General features: G+C 37.5%; 1 protein-coding gene across 2 annotated transcripts in view; it reads left to right on the top strand.

The window, feature by feature from the left end:
• Positions 1-23,596, top strand: part of NSF (N-ethylmaleimide sensitive factor, vesicle fusing ATPase) — a gene marked incomplete at its 5' end in the record, with an annotated part of 157,261 nt that overhangs the window by 69,860 nt on the left and 63,805 nt on the right. For both annotated transcript variants that reach the window (XM_082678887.1, XM_082678888.1), the window contains one exon: positions 16,927-17,126. In XM_082678887.1, coding sequence (XP_082535013.1) covers positions 16,927-17,126 — 200 coding nt within the window. The remainder of the gene's footprint in view (positions 1-16,926; positions 17,127-23,596) is intronic.

Here is a 23,596-nt window from a genome sequence, read left to right on the forward strand (position 1 = left end):
CGAGGTATGAAATTTTCTCAAAAGGATTGTCACCCATTTTACATTCGTTGATACTCCTCTCTATGAGATAATCAAAAGCAAATAGTATATCTGTATATACATTAGATTTAAATTCATTAAGGTAACTATATATTTGGATCAGAATTACACCATGTTAGAGCAGCAGACCATAGAAATTATCTAGTCTGACATTTTCCAAATTTACTTAAACTTACTTAACAAACATACGGACATAAAGATATAACTATTAATGTTTCAAGGAACGCCAGTTTGAGAAAAGCTTATTTAAAAGCTTATGTCATTCTTATTTCATAGATGAGGATTTTGGGGCCCCAGGAGGGTAAACAATTTATTTAAGCTAGAGTCACAGTAGGGGCTAGGATGCAGGTTGCCTTACTCCCAGTCTGGTGCTCTTTAGGCTTCTTGATTCAGCATTTTAAATGAGTTGATTTACTATTAGGTTTCCTTTCTAGATTTCACAACTTGGATGTGAAGCCACACTACCCATTCTCTAGAATAAGCTTCACTATTTTCCGGAGGCTTATAAAAGGTTATCCAAGCATTTAGTGGTGATTTTTAGATGTATGTAATGTATGACTGTATCTCCAGATGCTTTCACCATCTCCCATTAGAATTCTTACTGAAGTGAATTCTTGAAATGTTCAAAACTTTGTTACATTTATTAAACATTTTTTCCCCATCCCACAAATAGTTCTGTCTTCCCAGTTACCTTTATTTTCTAGGTCCTTGGAGTCATGTTTTCTCCCCTTTTTCCTTTGCTTTGCATGCTTTTTTTTTTTTACTTTTTATTATTTTTATTTTTCTACACATTTTTACTACAGTTTTAAAGGTTATTTTCTGTTTACAGTTATTACAAAATATTGGCTATATTCCCCATGTCGTATAATACATCTTTGAGCCTATCTTATACCCAATAGTTTGTACCTCCCACTCCTCTGCCCCTGTATTACTCCTCCCCTCCCTCTCCACTGGTAACCACTAGTTTGTTCTCTATATCTGTGAGTCTGCTTCTTTTTTGTTATATTCACTAGTTGTATTTTTTAGATTCCACATATAAGTGATATCATACAGTATTTGCCTTTCTCAGTCTGACTGATTTCACTTAGCATGATGCCCTGCAAATCCATCCATGTTGCTGCAAATGGCAAAACTTCGTTGTTTTTTATGGCTGAGTAGTATTCCATTGTGTATGTATGTGTGTGCATACACACACACACACATACACACACACACAACATCTTCTTTATCCATTCATCTGTTGATGGACACTTAGGTTCCTTCCATATCTTGGCAGTTGTAAATAATGCTGCTAGGAATGTTGGGGTGCATTTATCTTTTTAAATTAGTGTTTTCGTTTTTTTTGGATATATACCCAGGAGTGGAGTTGCTGGGTCATATGGTAGTTCTATTTTTAGTTTTTTGAGAAACCACCATACTGTTTTCCACAGTAGCTGCACCAATTTACATTGCCACCAACAGTGTACAAGGGTTCCCTTTTCTTCACATCCTCACCAACATGTTATTTGTGTTCTTTTTGATGATAGCCGTTCTGACAGGTGTGAGGTGATACCTCTTTGTGGTTCTGATTTGCATTTCCCTGATGATTAGCTATGTTGAGCATCTTTTCATGTGCTTGTTGGCCATCTGCATTTCCTCTTTGGAAAAATGTCTATTCAGTTCTTCTGCCCATTTTTCAGTCGGCTTGTCTTTTTTTTTTTTGATGTTGAGTTGTATGAACTGTTTGTTTATGTTGGATATTAATCCCTTATCAGTCATATCATTTTTGCTTTGTATGCATGTTTTAATTGACTTTTTTTTTTTAGAGCAGTTTTAGGCTCACAGGAAAATAGAGGGGAAAAGACAGAGATTTCCTGTTCCCACACATGCACAGCCTCCCCCATTATCACCATCCTCCACCAAAGTGGTACCTTTGTTACAACTGATGAACCTACTTTGACATGTCATAATCACACACAGGTCCACAGTTTACCTTACAGTTTACTCTTGGTGTTGTACATTCTCTGAGTCTGAACAAATATATAATGATGTGTATCCATCATTATAGTATCATACAGAGTATTTTCACTGCCCTAAACATACTCTGTGCCACGCCCACTCACCCCTGGCAACCACTGATCTTTTTACTGTGTCCATAGTTTTGTCTTTCCCAGAATGTCATATAGTAGCCCTTTTGGATTAGTAATTTGCAGTTAAGGTTTCTTCATGTCTTTTTGTCGCTTGATACCTCATTCCTTTTTGGTCCTGAATAATATTCCATTGTCTGGATGTTCCACAGTTTATTTATTCGTTCACCTACTGAAGGACATTGTGGTTGCTTCCAAGTTTTGCAGTTATGAATAAAGCTCCTGTAAACATCTGTGTGCAGGTTTTAGTTTAGATGTGTTTTCAACGCCTTTGGGTAAACACCAAGGAGAGCGATTGCTGGATCAAATGGAAAGAATATGTTTAGGATCGTAAGAAGCTGCCAAACTGTCTTCCAAAGTGCCGGTACTACTTTGCATTCCCACCAACAATGAATGAGAATCCCAGTGCTCCATAGCCTTACCAGCACTTAGTGTTGTCAGTCTTCTGGGTTTTGGCCACTCAAATAGGTATAGTGATATCTCACTGTTGTTTTAATTTGCATTTCTCTGATGACATATTATGTAGAGCATCTTTTCATATGCTTATTTGCCATCTGTTTATCTTATTTGGTAAAGTGTCTGTAAGGTCTTTGGCCCACTTTTTAATTGGGTTGTTTTCTTATTGTTGAGTTTTAAGAGTTCTTTGTGTATTTTGGGTTCTTTTGTTTGTTTTTGTTAAATTCATTTTATTTTGGCTGCATTGGGTCTTCGTTGCTGTGCACGGGCTTTCTCTAGTTGCAGTGAGTGGGGGCTACTCTTCGTTGCTGTGCGTGGGCTTCTCATTGTGGTAGCTTCTCTTATTGAGGAGCATGGGCTCTACACACGTGGGCTTCAGTAGTTGTGACTCACGGGCTCTAGAGTGTGGCTCAGTAGTTGTGGCACATGGGCTGAGTTGCTTTGCAGCATGTGGGATCTTCCCGGACTAGGGATCGAACCCATGTCCCCTGCATTGGCAGCCGGATTCTTAACCACTGTGCCACCAGGGAAGTCCCATTCTTTGTGTATTTTGGATAATAATGCTTTATCAGTTGTGTCTTTTGTAAATATTTTCTCCCATTCTGTGGCTTGTGTTCTCATTCTCTTGACATTGTTCTTAATAGAGCAGAAGTTTTTTATTTTAATGAAGTCCAGCTTATCAATTCTTTCTTTCATGGATTTTGCCTTTGGTGTTGTATCTAAAAAGGAACTGCCAGGGGCTTCCCTGGTGGCGCAGTGGTTGAGAGTCCGCCTGCCGATGCAGGGGACACGGGTTTGTGCCCCGGTCTGGGAAGATCCCACATGCCGCGGAGCAGTTGGGCCCGTGAGCCATGGCCGCTGAGCCTGCGCCTCCGGAGCCTGTGCTCTGCAACTAGAGGCCACAGCAGTAAGAGGCCTGCGTACCACAAAAAAAAAAAAAAAAAAAAAAGGAACTGCCATACCCAAGGTCATCTAGACCCAAGGTCATGCTTTATCTTCTAGAAGTTTTATACTTTTGTAGTTTTTGCATTTTACATTTAGTTTTGTAGTTTTGCGTTTTACATTTAGGTCTTTGAGCGATTTTGCATTAATTTTTGTGAAGGGTATAAAGTCTGTATCAATTTTTTTTTTTTTGCATGTTGATGTCCAATTGTTCTAGCACCACTTTCTTGAAAAGACTATTTTTGCCCCATTGTATTGCCTTTGATTATTTGTCAAAGATCAGTTGGCTCTATTCATGTGTGCATGCATTTTTTTCAAATCCATTATTGACAGCTTCTAATTTCGTTTCTGCTTTGTTTTTTGGATCATTCCTCTTATCTTTTTCATAGCTTCAGTAAATTACACTTGAATTACAGCAATAGCTTCTTTATTGTCTTACTAGCCTTCGGTCTCCTTTGTTCCCATCCTGGAATATTTATTTTAAATATTCCTATCTTTGCAAAACTAGCTGTTTCTATCAGAATATCAAAGGAATTATAGAATCTCAGCATTGCAAGGGATCTTAAAAGTCATTTAATTCACATACTTGTCTTTTGTTTACATTTTCTCTCCATTTCTGCTGAATAACTTCTGCCAAGTTCTTTAGGCTAAGCTTGAATTCCTTCAATAACAGGAAACTCATTCTTTCTGAACACTGCGTTCCATTTTTTGGACAGCTGTTGATTTGAGTCTTCCTTAACTTAAGATGAAATACATGTCCTTGTAGCTTCTCTGCAAACCCTAGTTCTTCCCCAAGACTATACAGAACAAGGATAATCCTGCTTCCCTGTGAAAGCCCTTTAGGTATGTGAAGAAAGCTATTCTGTCCAGAACTAAACTCTCCTCAGATTCATGTTTTCCCTAAGCTAAAACTCCCAGCTTGATTGGTTCTTCTAGTAAACTCTTTTATAACTTAATTTTTATTCCTCTAGCATTCTATTCTCATTTCTCTGAACTTTAACATCTGTTTATGTTTGCTTTAAGTTGTGAAACTCAGAAATCAGTGGAGTACTTCGAGTACTGCAAGTGTAGTCCGTGGCATGCCGTAGACCAGAACTATCCATCCTTTGTTCAAAACATCAATCTCCTTTCAATGCAGGATGAAATTGCATTAACATTTTTGACATCCACATTCTATCTTGACTCATACCGACTTTATTGTTGAGTAAAACGCCCAAGTCATCTCTCACAAAACCATATCTCCCCCAATTGTACTCAAGTGTAGAAATCTTACATTTATTCTTTTTAAAAATTATTTATTTTTGGCTGCGTTGGGTCTTCGTTGCTGTGCGCAGGCTTTCTCTAGTTGTGGCGAGTGGGGGCTACTCTTTGTTACAGTGCGCGGACTTCTCATTGCAGTGACTTCTCTTGTTGCGGAGCACGGGCTCTAGGTACACAGGCTTCAGTAGTTGTGGCACGTGGTCTCAGTAGTTGTGGCTCACGGGCTCTAGAGCACAGGCTCAGTAGTTGTGGTGCACGGGCTTAGTTGCTCCGCAGCATGTGGGATCTTCCTGGACCAGGGATCGAACCCATGTCCCCTGCATTGGCAGGCAGATTCTTAACCACTGCGCCACCAGGGAAGTCCCGCATTTATTTATTTTTTTTAATTTTTAATTTTTTGGCCACGCCTCGTGACATGTGGGATCTTAGTTCCCAGACCAGGGTTTGAACCTGTGCCCCCTGCAGTGGAAGCATGGAGTCTTAACCACTGGACTGCCAAGGAAGTCCCTTACATTTATTCTTGGTAACTTTTATCTTGTTAGAATAGCTCTTTGCTCTTCAACAGCTACAACTTGTCGAGGAATAAAAAAATATCCTTATTAGTTTATGATTTAATTAATGCTATAGAACATATACACTAAATAAAATAAAAACCTAAGAACTCTTAGAAGGCAGCTTAATGTAGTGTCAGTTATAACTATGAATGATGTTTCTCAAAGTGTCCTCTGGCCTGCATTACAGTCACCTGGAAGGTGCTTGTTAAATAGCTTCCCCAGCTCCACTCCAGACTTAATGAATTCAAATTTCTAGGAGTAGTGCTTGAAAATCTGCATTTTAAGAGGCTCCATTGGGGACTGCAAGTAAAATGGGTTTAAAGCTAAGAGACAGAGGGAAAAAAAGAGGAAAGGAAAAGCTGTAAAATTCTGAAACTAATAAAGTACATGCTGCCAGATGGCAGCAAGGCAGGACCTGCTATAGTAGAAGCATGATCTTTGTCATCAAGAATTTGTGAAATACCAGGCCACACCCTCTGAGGGAGTAAAAAACAGATGGGGGTGTCAGCAAAGATTAGTTTGGAGAGTTACTACACATACCCCATCTTTAGTTCTAGGCTATCTAATGAGAGGATCTATAGTGAATCTCAGGTGACTAATTTGGATATAGACTAGTTGGGTGGTAGGCATCCTGCATAGATGCTTGGTGCTTAGGGCACAGGCCTTTTCCACTTTATCATAACGGAACTCAAGGTGCTCTTGGCATTTTAAAGTTGATGGGGCAACAGCAGGTCTCTGCTGGACAAAATGATACCCAGAGATTAGACGATCAAAGACCTGACTGCTCAAATGGGGTCAGAAGTTGTGTTTTTAGTCTTAAGTATCTCCTTTTCTTAAAGATTTGCTAAGTGCCCAGCTAAGCAAATATAGATAACTCGTTTTAGAGGCTGACTGACGATCTTTGAAACAAACAAACAAAAAGCCCTCCTATATTATGAGTTGATGGAAGCTATTCTCCAGGTCCTCATTGCATGGTTGGAAAACTGTTTCTTAGTGTAAATAATCATATTGTACTACTAAAATGAGAAGTTGAATAGAACTAAGAAAATACTCATAATTCTAGGAGAAGTTAGAATTATGCAAACTTTAAAAGATTAAATATTGATGTTAATTTGTGATTGTGTTTTCTGCAAGTGCATGCATGATTTAAAAATAAGCATTCAAATCTGGTTTGTACAACTGCAGAGAGAGGCTTGCAAGGCTTGTGAATATGTCCTGACTTGCTGTTAGTCTGTTGATAGCCTCCCTATTTTGGCAAACTTGGCAAATCTGTCTGCATTTGAACTGGAAGCTACTTGGGATTCCCCTTTAAACATCACAAAACCCACTTCACACTTCTCTCTCTTTATAGATCATGTTCCCACAAAATAAATTAAACACTCTTTATCCTGATGCTAATTTGACAGACATTCCTCCTAATTTATTATTATTCTGCTTACTCTTGTGTAAAGTTAGTGTTTGCTGTAATGTTTTCCTCTTTTGGATACCTAAAAGTTGACTGACAGTTTTTCCTCAGTGCAGCTTGCCTTTGATATAATCTCAGGAAAGCAAAGAAAATTCACTGCTTTTTAAAATTGAAGAGATTAGCAAATACAAATTTGTCACTTTTATGGATAATATTTGAAAGATTATAAACATTACTATTTATTCATTTTACTGCAGAAATAGGCTACGTATTTTTCATTGAGCTATTTTAAGAAAAGAGATTACAATTAGTATATTACGTCTCATACATATTTTCATGTATTTTCATCAGAGGGGCTACATAAGCCTTATTATAATGGATAAGTTCTTATTATATTTAGACTTCTGGGTCAAAAATCATTTCAAGCTATTCATAGCACACACTTAAAGCCTCCTAAAGTTCTCTCCACCAAAATTTGTATGATTATAATCACTGAATATCAGTATCAGTGAATATCAATACCTGGGGCTGCAAATTTTTACATTGTTGGAGAATTGCTAATTCAACTGGCAGAGAGTGGTAGTTAGAATTAAGGTGAGAAGTGCATATCATACTAATCTACCTCAAACTAAGAGGCAAAGGATGGGCAGTGGTAATCTAGCATTGCAAATGACCTTTTGGGTGAAGAACCCAGAAATAGCCCCAGTTCCTCTCAATAGAACCAAATCATCCCAGGTGGGTGCTAGCAGAGTGAGGTGTGTGCCCCCGTAAGAAAGAGGAGAGGCAGCTTTCTAATATCTGGTAGTTAAGGGCTATGAGAGTGGGTGCAATTGGGAGGATAAGGGGAACTTTGGAAAAGAAATATTTATTGTAATAGAACAGGTTGGGGAGAAAGATGATAGAAGGATGTGTACACATGGAACTGATAGTTGTGGTAGCTTGGTTTTTATGGATGGAGCTACATCTTGACCCTAAATGAAGTTGGAAGGCTTGAGAAATAGGTGTGAATTGAATTCTGCCTAAGGCATAAGAGAAGCAGGCAGGATTGACTCTGATAGTAATCCACCTGGAAGAGAGAGACTAGAGCTACAGAGAATCCTGCTCTACTGAACACTAGTAAAATCTTTGTGAAACTGCTGTGTTACGACTCATTTACTACAGTGTTAATTTGGAGTTTGAGATTCATCAAAGGAATGGGTACTATAATTTGCAGTGTCCAAGTGACACTCGTGTTTTAGATAAAGTGCCTAAGGGGCCAGATGGTCACAATAGTCTGAGAAAGAATTTCACAAGCAAGATTGTCACTTATTTTCAAGCTTTACGGTCACCTAACAATGATCTAATTCTCACATTAACAGTTGGGAGTCTGGTTCCATTTCATCACTCCTCTATAGCAAGGTGATAAAAAATAAGTTAATATTTATTAAGCCAATATTTACGAGATCTTCCTATGTGGCAGGAAGTATTCTAAGTGCCTTATGTGCATTATACTTAACCTTCATAATAATCTTCTGAGGTAGTTGCTATTATTTACAGTTAGTAAGTGGAAGAACCAGGACTTGAATCCAGGCAAGCTGACTCCAGAGCCCCCACTTTTGAATTTATTTAATACAAAAAACTGTCCTTTATTCTGAGATTATGTCCACCCTACCTTTTGATATTACAGTATATTTTCTTATATGAAGTGGTGCTGATAGAAGATGCCAGGTTTGATATTTTTGTTTAAGAAATCTTTACCTTGCAAATTAAAAACTAAGCAACCCAATGACAACACTAATCTCCAGATATTTTTTAAAAACGAAGTTGTTTAGCTAGTTTTGGAAATCTAAGTCTGAGAATCACTGGTCAGAAAAATGGGACTCTTAGTTAGTAATTTTTAATGTTCTCTAGAGATTTTTTTCACTTGATTTATTTCCTAATGCACTTAATCCAATCAGTCCTCACCTATCTGGCACCTGACCACAAGTCATACTTTCATCCATTTGACAAATATCTGTTGTGAAATATAATTGAAATGCAGCTTTGCGGTTCATATTTTAGGAAATCATTAAAAATACTTTATGACAAGGGCTCTAGAATGAGATACAAACAAGCCTTATACTAAATTATTTACAGAATGTAGTCTTATAGTGAGGTTCCAGTGTCATGTTCACTTAAATCCTTAGTAAACAATGGCGTTACCATTTGCTATGTTTATTTCTTTGGTGTTTTACATTATTTGTACTGTTATTAATAGCTATTACATAATGATATATTAATAGATATTAATACTTTTCATTGTCCCTAACATATGGAGAACAAAATGGAAGAGAACAAGAGTAGCCCTGCTAGAGACGAATGAACAGGGGAGCCAGACAAAGAAGTTGTCTGGCTTACTTGTTGCTCTAACTGTAATCTTCATTGTTTGCTTTATTTATCTGTGTGTCATTGGCGACTTCAGTATCCTTGTTGGTGATTTGTTCAACAGTCTGTCTTCACAGTTCTTTGGAGTTCTCATTTCCATTTAACTTTTCTTTCACTCCATCTCAGCTGCTCACTCTTTGGTCATACCCAAGACTGCACCATCACTAATAACCACTACTTCGGGGATCTCAGTTTTAAGCATCTTGCTCTCTAGCCACCTCCCGTTTTTTCCTTGCTTTCTTCTAGCATAGCCCTTACCCCAACTCCAGCAAGTTTGACATGGGGACCTTCCAGTTAATTTACTCTGTCACTTCCCAGCCTTTTTGTCGTCTTTACCCAGCTTAGATTCCATGGTCTATCACCTTCACCCTCCTCACGTACACCCTTAACAGCCTTGCTCCTCATCTTGTATATGTCAGGTGTTTCTCAGCTACCTGCTTACTCTGTATCAGTACCCAGACTTAAATATGGCTTAAGAAAAACACAAAATCATGGTATTAGACCTCACTTTAAATTTAAGAACCAAATCTCAAGCGAGCCCTCAGTATTTCTTGGAGTCAGTATTTCCTTGCATTCCTTCTGTATTTACTTAATCTACACTTGGACTTAGCCGAAAGGCCGAGAAGGGATGTATTTCCTTAGTCTCATCAGTTTCCTCACCTACTCTCTGAGATGACTGGTTCCTCTCCATTCTTCTCAAACATCCAACACCACCTCTTCCATCCTTCCATCCTCACCAGCAGCTGATGACCTGGAATCTTTATTTCACTGAGAAAATAGAAATAATCAGAAGAGAACTGCTTCATCTTCCCACCTCCAAATGTAGCATTTGTTGAATGAATCAAAGAACATGATATCCCAGAACTTCATTTACTCCTATATTCAAATATAATTAGCAACTTAAAATTCCAAAACCAAATATATAAAGCCATTTTTGGCCATTTTGAATTACACTTTTCACTACCACCTTCCTTTATGTTACTGTAACCAAGAGTTGTTATGTTTTGCCTCATCCAAATAAAAATTAGTTATTTTTAGGAAGATGATTAACAGGAGCAGTTAAATAACTGAACTCAGGAAATGAAGAGAAGAACTGCTTTGGCACTATATGTGATTATACTATTAGCCCACATTAGTTATTACTTATATGAGTTATGGAGGAAGGAGAAAAGGTGCGAATGACTTAGAAATGAAGACTAAAGCCTCAAACTTGGTGGAGAATGGAGGGAGAATGTTGAAAACAGGCCATGTGATAGTTTTGGATTTTTTTGGATGGAAAATTAGATAATAGACTTGAGCAAAAATTAGATAATAGACTCTAGCTAAAATTAGATAATAAACTTCAAATTAAATTAATACTTTACCTTGTGTTGCTAAACCTTAAGATTCAGTTTTGAAAAAAAGAGATGTTTAAAACCAAAAAAGTCAATATTCTTATGCCAGCTTTGATAAAATTTATATTTATATAATTGAGTAAGAACCTACCTTACCTAACTGTAAGTTGCTTATATAATTACAGCAAAGAGGAGAGTCCCTCAGTAACCTGAATTTCGTATGCTGAGCTCACTTACCCAATGGCATCTGTCTGCTCAAGCACATTTCCCCACACATTTTCCCAATTCCCCACGTTCTTTCCAAACCTTTACCATGTTTCCCAATATCATCTCCTCATCCCGCATTTTGTAGATGACCTAAGCCCCCTACTTCACATAGTAAACAGAACCCAACAGCTTACTTCTTCTTACTTCTTCTTCTTCTTCTCTTTACTTAACTAGTCTCAGAAGAAGTTTCCTTGCAGTTGTCTCCTTAAATCCCTACTCTTTGTTGCCAGAGTTCCTGAAAGTGTGATCTCTGTCTGTTCTTGCTTATGCTACTTAGCTTCCTTCTCCTACCACAACCCAAAATGATCTGACCCAGATCAGCATGAACTTTCTGATTTTTAAATCTGATGTTCTCTTTCCAGGCCTCATCCTTTGTCTCTGGAGCATTTGTCCCTATTGTCACATTCCTCTGCTTAAAGCTTTTTGAGGCTTTTCATGTGCCCAGAGCGGGCATTCAAAAATATCGAACCAGTAGTTTTGATATCTTCTCTGAGCTTTCAACAAGTCTTTCTTAATGGACATTACTGCCTGAATCTCAAATGCCTTATAGCCAAAAACAAAGTTATGATTTCCTCTTGCTAACCTCTTGGTTGTTTTCTGAGATTACTATCATTTTTCCCATGTGCCCCCAGGCTAGATGCCTTAAGGTCATCCTTGACTCTTCCTCTTTTTCTTATTTTCATTTGGTCTCTAAGTTCTGATGAATATCTCTCCTCTCTTCCATTCTTTTCCTACTACTATTTCTTAAGATTATTACCTCTTTCCATTCCTGGTCTCTTGTCTGGATTATTTCAGTAGTACATTCAGGGATTTTAATTTGAATTTCATGATTGGACCCCAGAGGATCAAAAAATCTTCTCAAAATTGCATGCAAATTTTTGTACATGGGCATTTTTTCTGGGCAGGTCCATTAGACTATTCCATGGGAAAGAAAATGAGAGATAGAATGAGAGAATATGACATTTTAAACAAGTCAGTTCCACTGATTTCTCATTCTTCTGTGCCTGCCCTTTGCTATGTAGTTCCCTAACCCAGGGAACTGATCTCTGAGTAGTGAGGGGGCATGTAAGACATAAAGGGAAAAAAAAAAAGGAACAGTACAGCTCGCAGTCAGACAGTCCAGCAGCCAGAGATCAGAGGCTCCCCAGCATCAGAGCTAGGCCTTAATGTCCTGGAGAAGCTCAGGGGAAAGCTGGGGTATCAGTAGGGAGGCAGCCTTCTGAGGCCTCTGGACCCAGTTGTTCATGTGCTTGGAGGGACTTGGAGGGATAGGAAAAGGAAAACTTAATTGGCAAAAATCCAGAGCCAGCCAGTGAGGCAGTGTCCCCAGAAAAAGGTTAAGAACATACCTCCAACTAGACTCCCACCCTCTGATCTTTGTTCTCTAGTCCTTCGTCTACTCCACCGCCGGTTAGTTTTTAAACACACATCTCATTATGTATCCTCCCTGATTAAAAAACACTGGGTTTTTACAAAACAAAAACTCCCGGGCTTGGTGTCAAGGCCTTCCTTAGTTGGGAACTTGTCATCCCCCTTACTCAGGCACTCACCTCCAAGGCTCCCAGCCACAGAAGGTGATAACTGGTTGTTCTGAGAGGACAGCTTCTAGGTCCATACTGCCATGTCTAATCTAATGCTAATCTCTCTCTTTAGGGTGCCATTTCCCTTCACTTGCCCAACCATGAACCTCGAACTGGCCTTCAAGACCCAGACTGTATGTTACCTCTTCCCCTGTGTCCATCCCTAATTTTCTGCCATCACTCTAGCAGAATCAGTCTCTCTTGGCTAGGTTCCAAAAAACATTTCATGCACATCTCTGATAATGTCATGTTATATTGTAGATAACCTATTTTTATTTGTCTTTCCTACTAAATCAGAAATGCCCTGCAGGTAGGGACTGCCTTTTTCATGTTTGTATCCCAAACACCTAGTTTCGTGCCTAGTCCAAACAGGAGCTTAGTACACTTTTGTAGAATGGAATTACTTATGCAGAGTTTTTATGACTCATTTAAATTAGAGACCAATGCTTATTTAATAAGTCAGAAAGGCTATGATAATAATACGAATAACAAAGTCCCATTTCCACTGCTTATTCAAGTAACTGCTTCCTTTGTGGAAGTGGATTTTGAAAATCTTCACGTCATTGTATATATATATATATATATATATATATATTTTTTTTTTTTTTTTTTTTTTTTTTTTGCGGTACGCGGGCCTCTCACTGTTGTGGCCTCTCCGGTTGCGGAGCACAGGCTTCAGACACGCAGGCTCAGCGGCCATGGCTCACGGGTCCAGCCGCTCCGCAGCATGTGGGATCTTCCCGGACCAGGGCACGAACCCGTGTCCCCTGCATCGGCAGGTGGACTCTCAACCACTGCGCCACCAGGGAAGCCCCATTGTATATTTTTGATGTGCTTTCTTGACAGCCTAAAGGAATTATGGTTCTCATGCAGACTAGAGTTTCTATGACATTCTTACTGATGTTATATTGAATAGATTCTGTAATTTCACAGATCTGTATTATATATAAGTTCCACGGATATGCATTTTATCTTTCAAGCTTCATGGTAATATTTTGTGGGTTATTTATTTTATGACATCTGAGTCAATTTAATTCAAAACACATTAAATTGAGCATTTCCCACATACAAAAACAGAGTTACAGAGTTAAAAATCTAGTATTTATGTATTATGTAGTTTGTCTTGCTAAATTTGTAAGTCGCAGTCATTGCAAAGGTGTTTTTTAGGTATTTAAATTAGTTCAGCCATGAAAGTACATACTGTTCATAATTTAAGAGCTTCAAATAATTTTTAAAAACCATCTTCTATCCCCCCATTTTCTCTGAGTTTTTTAGGAAAAGAATCAATAATTTACTTATTCAGCCATTTATTGAGTACATATTATGTACTAGGCATTAGGCTGGGTGTCTGCAATTGAGGATTGATGAGACAGTACCTGCCCTTGAATAGTTTATAGTCTTAAGAGAAAAGAAAGTATATAAACAAATATTTGCAATTTAAACTTTGGAGAAGAGGAAGGAAGCTCCTTCTTTGAGAACTGATGCTGAGGTTGAGAAAAGAGATGCCTGCAGATAAATTTGTAGATAAAGAAGCAGGGATGTGAAGGGGGGTTGGAGATGTAATTAAGATTACTAATAACCTCATCAAAAGATAGGGAGATTAACCTGAAATATCTGGGTGGGCCCAACATAATCACATAAGGTAGTTTAAGGCAGAAGAGGCAGAGAGATGTGTCAGAAAGAGAAGCTGAAGAGAACTGAAGCATAAGAGAAACTCAGTCACTTGCTGGAGGGGGAACACATGGAAAGTGTCAAAAGGAAAGTAGGCAGCCTCTAGGAGAAAAGATCAACCTGACCCCTAGCTGACAGCCAGCAAAGAAAGAGGGATCTCAGTCTTACAGTCACAAGAAAATAGATTCTGTCAACAACCCACGTAAACTTGGAAGTGGATTCTTCCCAGAGCCCCATTGGCCCACACCTTGATTTCAGTCTTATGAAAAATGGAGCAGAGCCACCCAAACCCACCCAAACTGCTGACTTAAAGAACTGTGAAATAATAAATTTGCAGTGTTTAAAAAAAGAGGGGGGCCAAAAAGAGAAAAAAAGAAGCAGGGAGCTGAAGGGAGTTCATACCTGATAGTCTTTTTTTTTTTTTTTTTTAATATGAAAAGTAGGAAACTAGATCATCTCTAAGAATTAATGGCATGGGTAGTGCTTGAGAAGAGAACAGTGAAGTCTGGATAATAACTAAGGAGATATGGGAGATGAACAGAAACAGGTAAGGGGTGGCATGCAATATTGAGAAAGCAGTGAGAGTAGAACTGAAATCAGATAGCATGAGACTGTTAGGATATCAGTCAGCACAGTGGTGTAATTTTCTCTGGTCATGCTCTGGCCAATGTTTAGGTGCAGTAAAGCCATATTGTGTTCAGGGTTCATAGGGTAGGTATAACAGAAGTATAAGAATGCTGAGGAGGTGAGAGTCTTTGAAAGAAAGCATGGCTTAATATGGAAGGAAGTGTGGTTAGAAGGAAGCTGATAAACTTGGAGAAGGTTGAGACTGGAGAGATGTGGCTAAGGGCTGGTACTTTGTAGGTACTTAGCAAGTCTTCATTTTATCCTTCCTGGCTCTCCCCTCCTTGTGCCTGTTTCACTCCCTCCACCACCACCTGCCTCTTTAATGGTTTATACAAATAGTTTCAAATCAAGATAGTAGCAGTTGGTTTGGAGAGGAAGGCTAGGAGCCAGGTTCCAAAGTCCTCATCAGATGTGTCCCAGTGGCTTGGATGCTGACAGTGCCTGGTGGTGTTGGCCTCTAGGAGAAGCTCAAGGCTTATCCCCTTATCTCCTTACCCCTCATGCCCCAAGGGTGGGACAAGGGCAAAGACATTTTATGGGCCACAGTTCTTTTTTTTAATTTAATTTATTTATTTTTGGCTGCATTGGGTCTTTGTTGCTGCACGCGGGCCTTCTCTAGTTGCAGTGAGTGGGGGCTACTCTTCATTGTGGTGCCCGGGCTTCCCATTGCGGTGGCTTCTCTTGTTGCAGAGCACGGGCTCTAGGCACGTGGACTTCAATAGTTGTGGAACACAGGCTCAGTAGTTGTGGCTCACGGGCTCTAGAGCACGAGCTCAGTAGTTGTGGCACACGGGCGTAGTTGCTCCACAGCATGCGGGATCTTCCTGGCCCAGGGATCGAACCCGTGTCCCCTGCACTGGCAGGCGGATTCTTAACCACTGAGCCACCAGGGAAGTCCCTGGGCCACAGTTCTTAGGACAGGAATTTACTCTGTGATGAGAAGGGTTAAGAATCTAAGCCTTTAAGGGTTTCCACTAAGTTCCCCCTGTCTCTACAAGTCTAACCAGAAGCACAGATCTCATTACTTTTAAGGATTTAAAAGGGAGTCTTTTTTTGAAACAAAGATAGAAGCAATGGCTGTACTGGCAACCCAAAATATCTTCCTCCTCAGAATCTAAAATTTCTAGTAGAGTTGGTTGAATCTTGTGGTTTCCTTTATTGAGTCATTTGATGTATTGTCGTAATTTTTCTTAAAGATATAATTTTTTAAGGCTTTTGTTCCAAATGAGGACATTTTCCATAAAAATACACTGTATCCCATTTCCAGAAATTTTCTTGTTCACCTGTAGTTTTGAGTGTAACGCTTGAAATCTAAGAATTCATTATTTCACAGAGTGCTTTTTTGGTGTAGTATAAAGAAAAAAACGCATAAGTAAAGAGTCATGCATCTTAAGTGTGAAACTTAAATAGGTGAGAATTCCTAGAGTGAGTAAACAGAAACCAAATTTCATCTTAATCTTAAGAAATGGAGTAAATGCTTGTGTAGAGTGGGCTAAAGAAATCCCAGGGAGTCTAAATCATTAGTCTTGCTATTTTGCTATCGTTAATGATACCTTTAAGGCATTTAGCAATGGTTGCCTAGAAAAGAATTGAATACTATTCTCGTAAAGCTTCAGTTTCATTTTCATCCTGGTGGCTCTGAGAAAACACGTTTCTCACTTGGCATAGTCACGTGAAATAGGGCATTCGACTTCATCCACAAAGTCTGTAACATCCATCTGGATCCTATGGATTGCTCTATACCCACCCAACTCAGACATGTCTACCCTTTCTTCAAGTGCTTGTATTGACAGGTAGACCTGTAATTTCTTTGACTAAGATACAGTTTCCGTAGCCTGTCGTATCATAATAGATCTGTGTTGGGTTAAACTTGCCTAAAAACAGATCTTTTTTCCCCCTGGCTTTAAAGTAAAGGATAATGAAAAAGAAGTAATATTTCCTAATTAGGTATTTAGGTCAAAGAGACATTTTCAGAGTTAAAAGTATTCGTTCTTAATGATAATTCAAATATACTTTTCCAAAGACCTTTAATTGGCAGCTTTCCCCCTCAACTTTTGGTATTGGTGTAGGAATTGTTTGTGGATTTTCTATTTTAAAAAGATCTTCAGTTCATTCTTGTTCTGTTCATAGCACCTAGGTATTAATATATGTTAATGCTATTGCTGTATTCTTCCTGACATTCATGTGAAGAAGAAAGAAAACTTTGATGTCTTACTTGGATTTTAGTTAGTTGATGTAAGACTGTTTTCTTTTCCTTTTTAGGTTGCAAACATGTTAAAGGCATCCTGTTATATGGGCCTCCAGGTTGTGGTAAGACTCTCTTGGCTCGACAGATTGGCAAGATGTTGAATGCAAGAGAGCCTAAAGTGGTCAATGGGCCGGAAATCCTCAACAAATATGTGGGAGAATCAGAGGCTAACATTCGTAAACTCTTTGCTGATGCTGAAGAGGAGCAAAGGAGGGTAATGTTAACATAAGTACAATTTAGTGAAAGTTTGTTATCACTTATATGATGATTGAAACCCAGAGTTATGGTGGAAGACTTGTTGCTGTGATTTATAGTTTGAAGAAATTGCAGATAAAATTTATTTTGAACCGAGTTATGTCACTGAACTGGGATTATGGGAGATTTACATGTTGTGAGCAGATGTCAATATCCACATGTTCATAATACAAAGATAGATGATTATATGAGCCAAAGGTTTTGCAAAACAGATCATGAATATGTATTTAAGTGACACTTTTATTCCACATTACTTCCAGAGACTTGAACTCATTTATCCTAAAAGAGAGAAATTAAATCCATAAAGAGACTTGTAGAATTAAGTATGTGTAAGGTTCATGTGCAGAAAGCTAGTTTACTTACCACTGACTTAACTCAGCTGTAGTGACAGGTATAAGTTGTTAGGTCTCAAAGGAGAACTTGATTGGGGTCTTAGAAAAAAATAAAATTAACTAAAAATCAAGCCAGAGTTTACTAATTGTGATGGTTAATTTTGTGCTAATTTGCCTGGGCCTCAGGGTGCCCGGACATCGGTTAAACATTATTCTGGGTGGGTTGTGTTTACCATTTGAATCTGTAGACTGTCCCTAATATGCCATCCAATCCGTTGAAGGCCTGAATAGAACAAAAAGGCTTACCTTCCCTTGAGTAAGAGGGAATTTCCTACTGCCTGACCTGGAATATCAGTTTTTTCCTGCCTTCAGACTCAAACTGAAACACCTCTTCCTGGCTGTCAAGCTTGTAGGCCTTTGGACTGGAACTACACCATTAGCTCTCTGTGTCTCCAGTTTGCCAGCTGCAGAACTTGGGACTTGTCAGCCTACATAATTATGTTAGCCAGCTCCTTACATTTAATCTCTAGATAGATAGATGGGTAGATAGATTTTATATATATATATATATATATATATATATTCTTTTTTTTTTTCAGGTACCAATAGAATAGATAGACTAGATCTATAGATCTATTGATTCTGTTTCTCTGGAAAACTTTGACTAATATACTAGTATTAATATATTTGTTTCATTAAAGGAAAGTTTAAAAACAGTATTGTGGGATTTCTGGTTCTGGCAATACAGTAGACTAGGTAACCTGAAAATCTTCCTTCTACAAAAATCTTCAAAAGCTGGATAAAATATAATCCAGCTAAAATAATTTCAAATGCACAATTGAGCTCTCAGGAAAGAAAAGGAAGTCTTCAGAAATCAAAAGAAAACTGAAAACTAGAGTAGTAAAGATAATGAGCTGCAGCTTTTGGTTCTGGTAATGTGTGCATTTGGGTTTTATCATCCAATAGGGGACATAAAATGAGTCCTTGAACTTACTTAAGGTGTGGCCTAGGAACTGGAACCTTCAAAGCAGCTCTGTCATCAATGAAAAGCATGACTAGAAAATATTTCCCTACCAGCACAGAGAAATAACAAAACCTTTTAACTATTTGCCTGGGTTCTAGAGTGGGAGATGAGGAATCTACCATGGGAATTCTAACCCATGGATCTTTAACTCATGTTTAGGATTTGAAAACACACACACACACACACACACACACACACACACACACACAAACACCCCACTATGTAGTCTGGGGCCCCAAAATTGAGAAATTAATTTTAAAATGAATCCTGGGTCAATGTTAACACATAGGGTTGTTAGATATAAGCACACCCCAAGGGATACTCCAACAAAGCCAGGCCACAAGAGATTCTCACAGGGGAAGCTAAAATAGCTCCAATAAATGGAAAATGTCATCATCAAAATTTTAAACTCAGCAACTAGGTTAAACATAAGCAGTAGTTTCAGCTGAGGAGAGAAGTGATGAACAGTAGAATAGATCTAAAGAAATCACCCAGAATGTAGCACAGAGAGATAGAGAGATGGAAAATATGAAAGAGAAATTGAGATAACAGAGTTAAAATGAGAAGTCCAAATAGAAAGAATAGTGTAGAGGCAATATTCAAAGATAGAATGGCTGAGAATGTTCTAGAATTAATAAACATAAATACTTAGATTCATGTAGCACCATGAGCCCAAATGGGATAAGTAGAAATTTATGTCTAGATGCATTGTAGTAAAACTGGAGAATGCCAAAGAAAAAAAGAGAAATGTCTTAGTATCAACAAAAAAGAAATGATGATGACATCCAAAGGAATATCCATTATGTTGACAGTAAACTTTTTAACAACAGCAAGAGAGACCAGAAAAGAGTGGAAGAATATCTTCACAGAGCTAAGTAAAAATAACTGTCAACTTAAAATTTTATACCCAGCTTAATTCTCATTCAGGAATAAGATGAAATGAAGATATTTTTTCAGACAAAGTCTAATAGAATTAACTAGTCACAGAAGCTTGTTGGAAGAATGTGAAGCAGGATATATTTGAGAATGAAGAAAATTGAACCCAGAAGGAAAGCAGTGGATGCGAGAAACAATGGTGAGCAATGAAATTGGTAAAAATGTAGATAAAATCTGGAACTTCTACTTCTAGTTGTGGCAGATTAGGTAATCTGAATCATGCCTGCCACTGAAGACTACTGGAAAAGCTCAACAAAATGTTTAATTTTTTTTTTTTTTTAATGTGCTTGGAGGTATCAGAGAGCTTACAAGATCTAGGGGGAGAATGGAGGCCCAGAAAAAAAGGTCCCAGTTTATGGGGGTCACTGTTCCTCTGGAGAAATTAGCCATTTCTGGAGGGAGCTGCTAAACAGCTATGCAGCCCTCTTGATGGGCTAGTGGGTATAAGGGGGACAGAGATTAGAGCCTATGGCCCACAAAGAGGGGACGTCTGATGAACATGCCTCATTTTGAGTTGGGACTCTGAAGGGCTACACCATAGGAGCAAGCGTTAACCAGAAGCAGACATGCTGTTACAGAGGCTACAGATCAGCTTTGAGTCATGTCATTCTCTAAAATTAGGCTGAGGGTTCCTAAACCACTAGTGCCCCCAGACATTTGGCAGAATTGTAGATCCTTCCTGGTGGAAGGTAGTATCATGCAAGGCCATAAACTATTTCTATAGTTTGCAAATGCAGTGCCTGGCTTATAATCAAAAGCAATCAGATACACAAAGACATAAACAACATGAAGAAAGAGAAACAAAAGATGATAGAAATTGGGCCTCAAGATACTGGAATTCTCAGATACAGACTTTTAAAATAAGTATACTTATTACATTCAAAGAGAAACAAGATTGAAAATTTTGGCAGAGCACTAGAAACTGTTAAAAAAAATCAAATGGAAATTCTGGGAATGAGAAATTCAGTAAATTAACTCAAGTTTAAACAACAGATTAGACACATCTAAAGAGAGAATTAGTGAACTGAAAGATGTTAGACAAAAATAACTACAGACAAAGGATGAAAGGAATGAAGAGAGATAAATACCACAAGAAAGTCTAGTGCACAATTTAAATTTCCAGAAAGTCAGGAGAAAGACGATGGGGCAAAAGCAGTATTTGAAGAGAAAAGGGTTTAGAACTTTCTAAAATGGGTGAAGAACATCAGTCCATGGATTCTAGCAGTGATATAAACCTCAAGCAAAAGAAATACTGAAGAATTCTACACTTATAATCATTGTTAAATGGCTGAAAATAAAAAAAGGAGAGAGAGAGAAATCTTAAAAGCAGCTAGAGAAAAAAAAAGGATTACCTTCCAGTAAACAGCAATTAGCTGGCAGCTGTCTTCTCAACAGAAATGACAAAAATCAGAAATCAGTTGAATGTCATTTTTTAAGAGAATAGCTGTCAACTTAGAATTTACATTGTCATGTAAATATACAATAAAGTACTGTATTGTAATAAAAATAGACTGGCTGTACACAGTTGTGAATCTAACAAATGTTGAGCAAAAGAAAACACAAGAAAGGATCATATATACTATATGATTCCATTTATATACAGCTCAACTAAAGTACAGTGTTTAATGATGCATGCTTCTAAGTTGGTAAAACTATAAAGGAAAGTGAGAAATAATTACCTTAAAAATCAGATTGTGGTTGCCTTTGGGGCATGGAGGGGAGGGATGTTGGGGAAGGGTGGTGAGGAGGCACTGCCAGGATGCTGGCACTCTTCTGCGTCTTGTTATGGTTACATGGATGTTCATTTTGTGACAGTTCCTTCAGACATACATTCACATTTGTGGAACTTTCCCTCTATGTATGTCATATTCCACAATAAAAACGTTTAAAAGAGGTTAAATTTAAGAAGGATTCACTGTACAAAATAATAATGATGATCAATATATCTTTTTAAGGATAGAACTAAAATATGGAACAAAACATGTGGGAAGTGGGTTGAATCCATGTAAGATCCTTGTATTATTTGGGAAGAAGTTAGACATATTAATTAACATAAAACTTCAGTAAATGTTTATGTGAAAATTGTTTATAGTTCTCAAGCTTTTCCAAGGCATGAGGGAGGAGTGGGGGAAGGAATAAAGAAAACTCAAATACTTTAGAAGGCAAGAAAGGAATAACAAGACTCGAAGAAAATGTGAAGATACCGAAAACGTAACTTTTAAAAAGATTTCACTTAGAATAGCATTCAGAATGATAAGATAACTAGGATTAAATCTAACAGGAACGTTAAAGGAGAAAATTATAAACATTTTTGAAAATCTTTTTTCAAGAGCTAATAAATGGTAAGATAGAACATTTTCACATGGGAATCCTGACATTATCATAAAAATGACAGTTCTGCCCATATTAATCTGTAAGTTCAGTGCTTTTCCAGTCAAGTCTAACAGGACTTTTTTGGAATTTGACTTTTTTTTTTTTTTGGATGCTTGAAGAGTCATGAAAATTTTGGAGAATAATGAAAAGTTACTTATTCAGATATCAAGACTTACTGGAAACCTATAGTAATTGAAACAATTTTATATATTCATGAAAAAACAGACCATGGAAATAGAGGAACACAGGAAGAAGTTGTTACGTGAAAAGTGGCAATACAAATCAGAGGGGAAATGATATACTGTTCCAAGATGGGACTGAGATCATTGGCTCTCTGTTTGGAAAAAGATAAAATGCAGTCCCTGTCTCACTTCATACAGAATTACAAAATAGATTTGCAAAAAACAAAACTAAAACTTAAGAGAAAATTTTTAGAAGAAAACTAGGGAAAGGCATTAAGAATTGAGGCTAGGGAAGAATTTCTTAATAAGATATAGAAATTAAATCCATAAAAGAAAAAAAGTTTATTTGGCTACATTAATATAAAGAAAATTCTCTCTGACAAATTACACTGGATACAAATGTCTCAAACTAGAAGAGATATTTGCAACCCATATAATCCACAAAAAATTGGTATTCCTCTATAATAAATTCTCTGTAATAACTCCTGTATAATAAGTAAGAAAAAGACAAACACCACAATTTTTTTAAAAAACTGGCAAAGGATATGAATAGGCAATTTCTCAGAGGAAGAACCCAACTGACGATAAGCAGATGAAACAATGCTCAGGAAAATGCATAATAAAAGAGAAATCACCTTATAAACAACCTGATAAAATTTACAAAGACCAATAATGCCAGAAGTTGATGAGGTTATGGAGAAACAGGGCTTCATATACATTACTAGTCATAGTATAAATTAGAAAAATAGTAATATTGTGCGGATTAATTTGACATCTTACAAAAATGAAGATGCACAAACCTCATGACCCATGAGTTCTACTTCAACCCTACTTCAAGTTCTACTTCAAGTTCTACCCTAGAGAAATACTCTTGCACTTGTGCACCAAATGACATGTACCAGAATGTTGATTGCCGCACTATATGCAATGGGGGGAAAGCTAGAAACATCTTGATTCTTCTCAGTAGGAAATGGAATATCATCTTAGACATTAAAATAAATAACAGACTTACATGGATCAATATGCATAACACCCAGAAACATAATATCTATTTTTTAATCTAGTAAGCTTTATTAAATCTAATTTATCCTGTCATTTCCTACTTTTTATTTTTGTTGATGGTAAAAATAAATTTTAAACATTGCCTTTATAACAACCCTTCTGCTGCTTCAAATCTACTTGTTGGGTGCTTAATCATTTCAGTTTTACACAAGGTGGTTTTCTCCCCTGCTTCCCTGTATCCCATTAAGTTCTTGTTCATATTCAGATCTCTAGCCATCTCAGCTCCATTGCATCCTGGTATATTATTGCAAGTCTAATAACTGATCTCAACTCTTCAGACAGTCCCAGAACCAATTCGGTTTTACAATTCGTTCCTAATACTACAATATTTTTTGTTTCAGATATCTTTTTACCTCTCAGAATACCAAGAAAAATAGTCATTACCATTTACTATCTGGGTTGAAAGAACTTCTTTTTAAAAATTGTTTTTAAGTTGATTACAGATCACTTACAAACAAAAATAAAGGGAAGCAGAGACTATTAAAATATTTAATAGAGCTTAAATATAGCAAACCAAATT

The sequence above is a fragment of the Grampus griseus genome (genome assembly GCF_964374135.1).
Source record: "Grampus griseus genome assembly, chromosome: 20".
NCBI classification, from domain to species: Eukaryota; Metazoa; Chordata; class Mammalia; order Artiodactyla; family Delphinidae; genus Grampus; species Grampus griseus.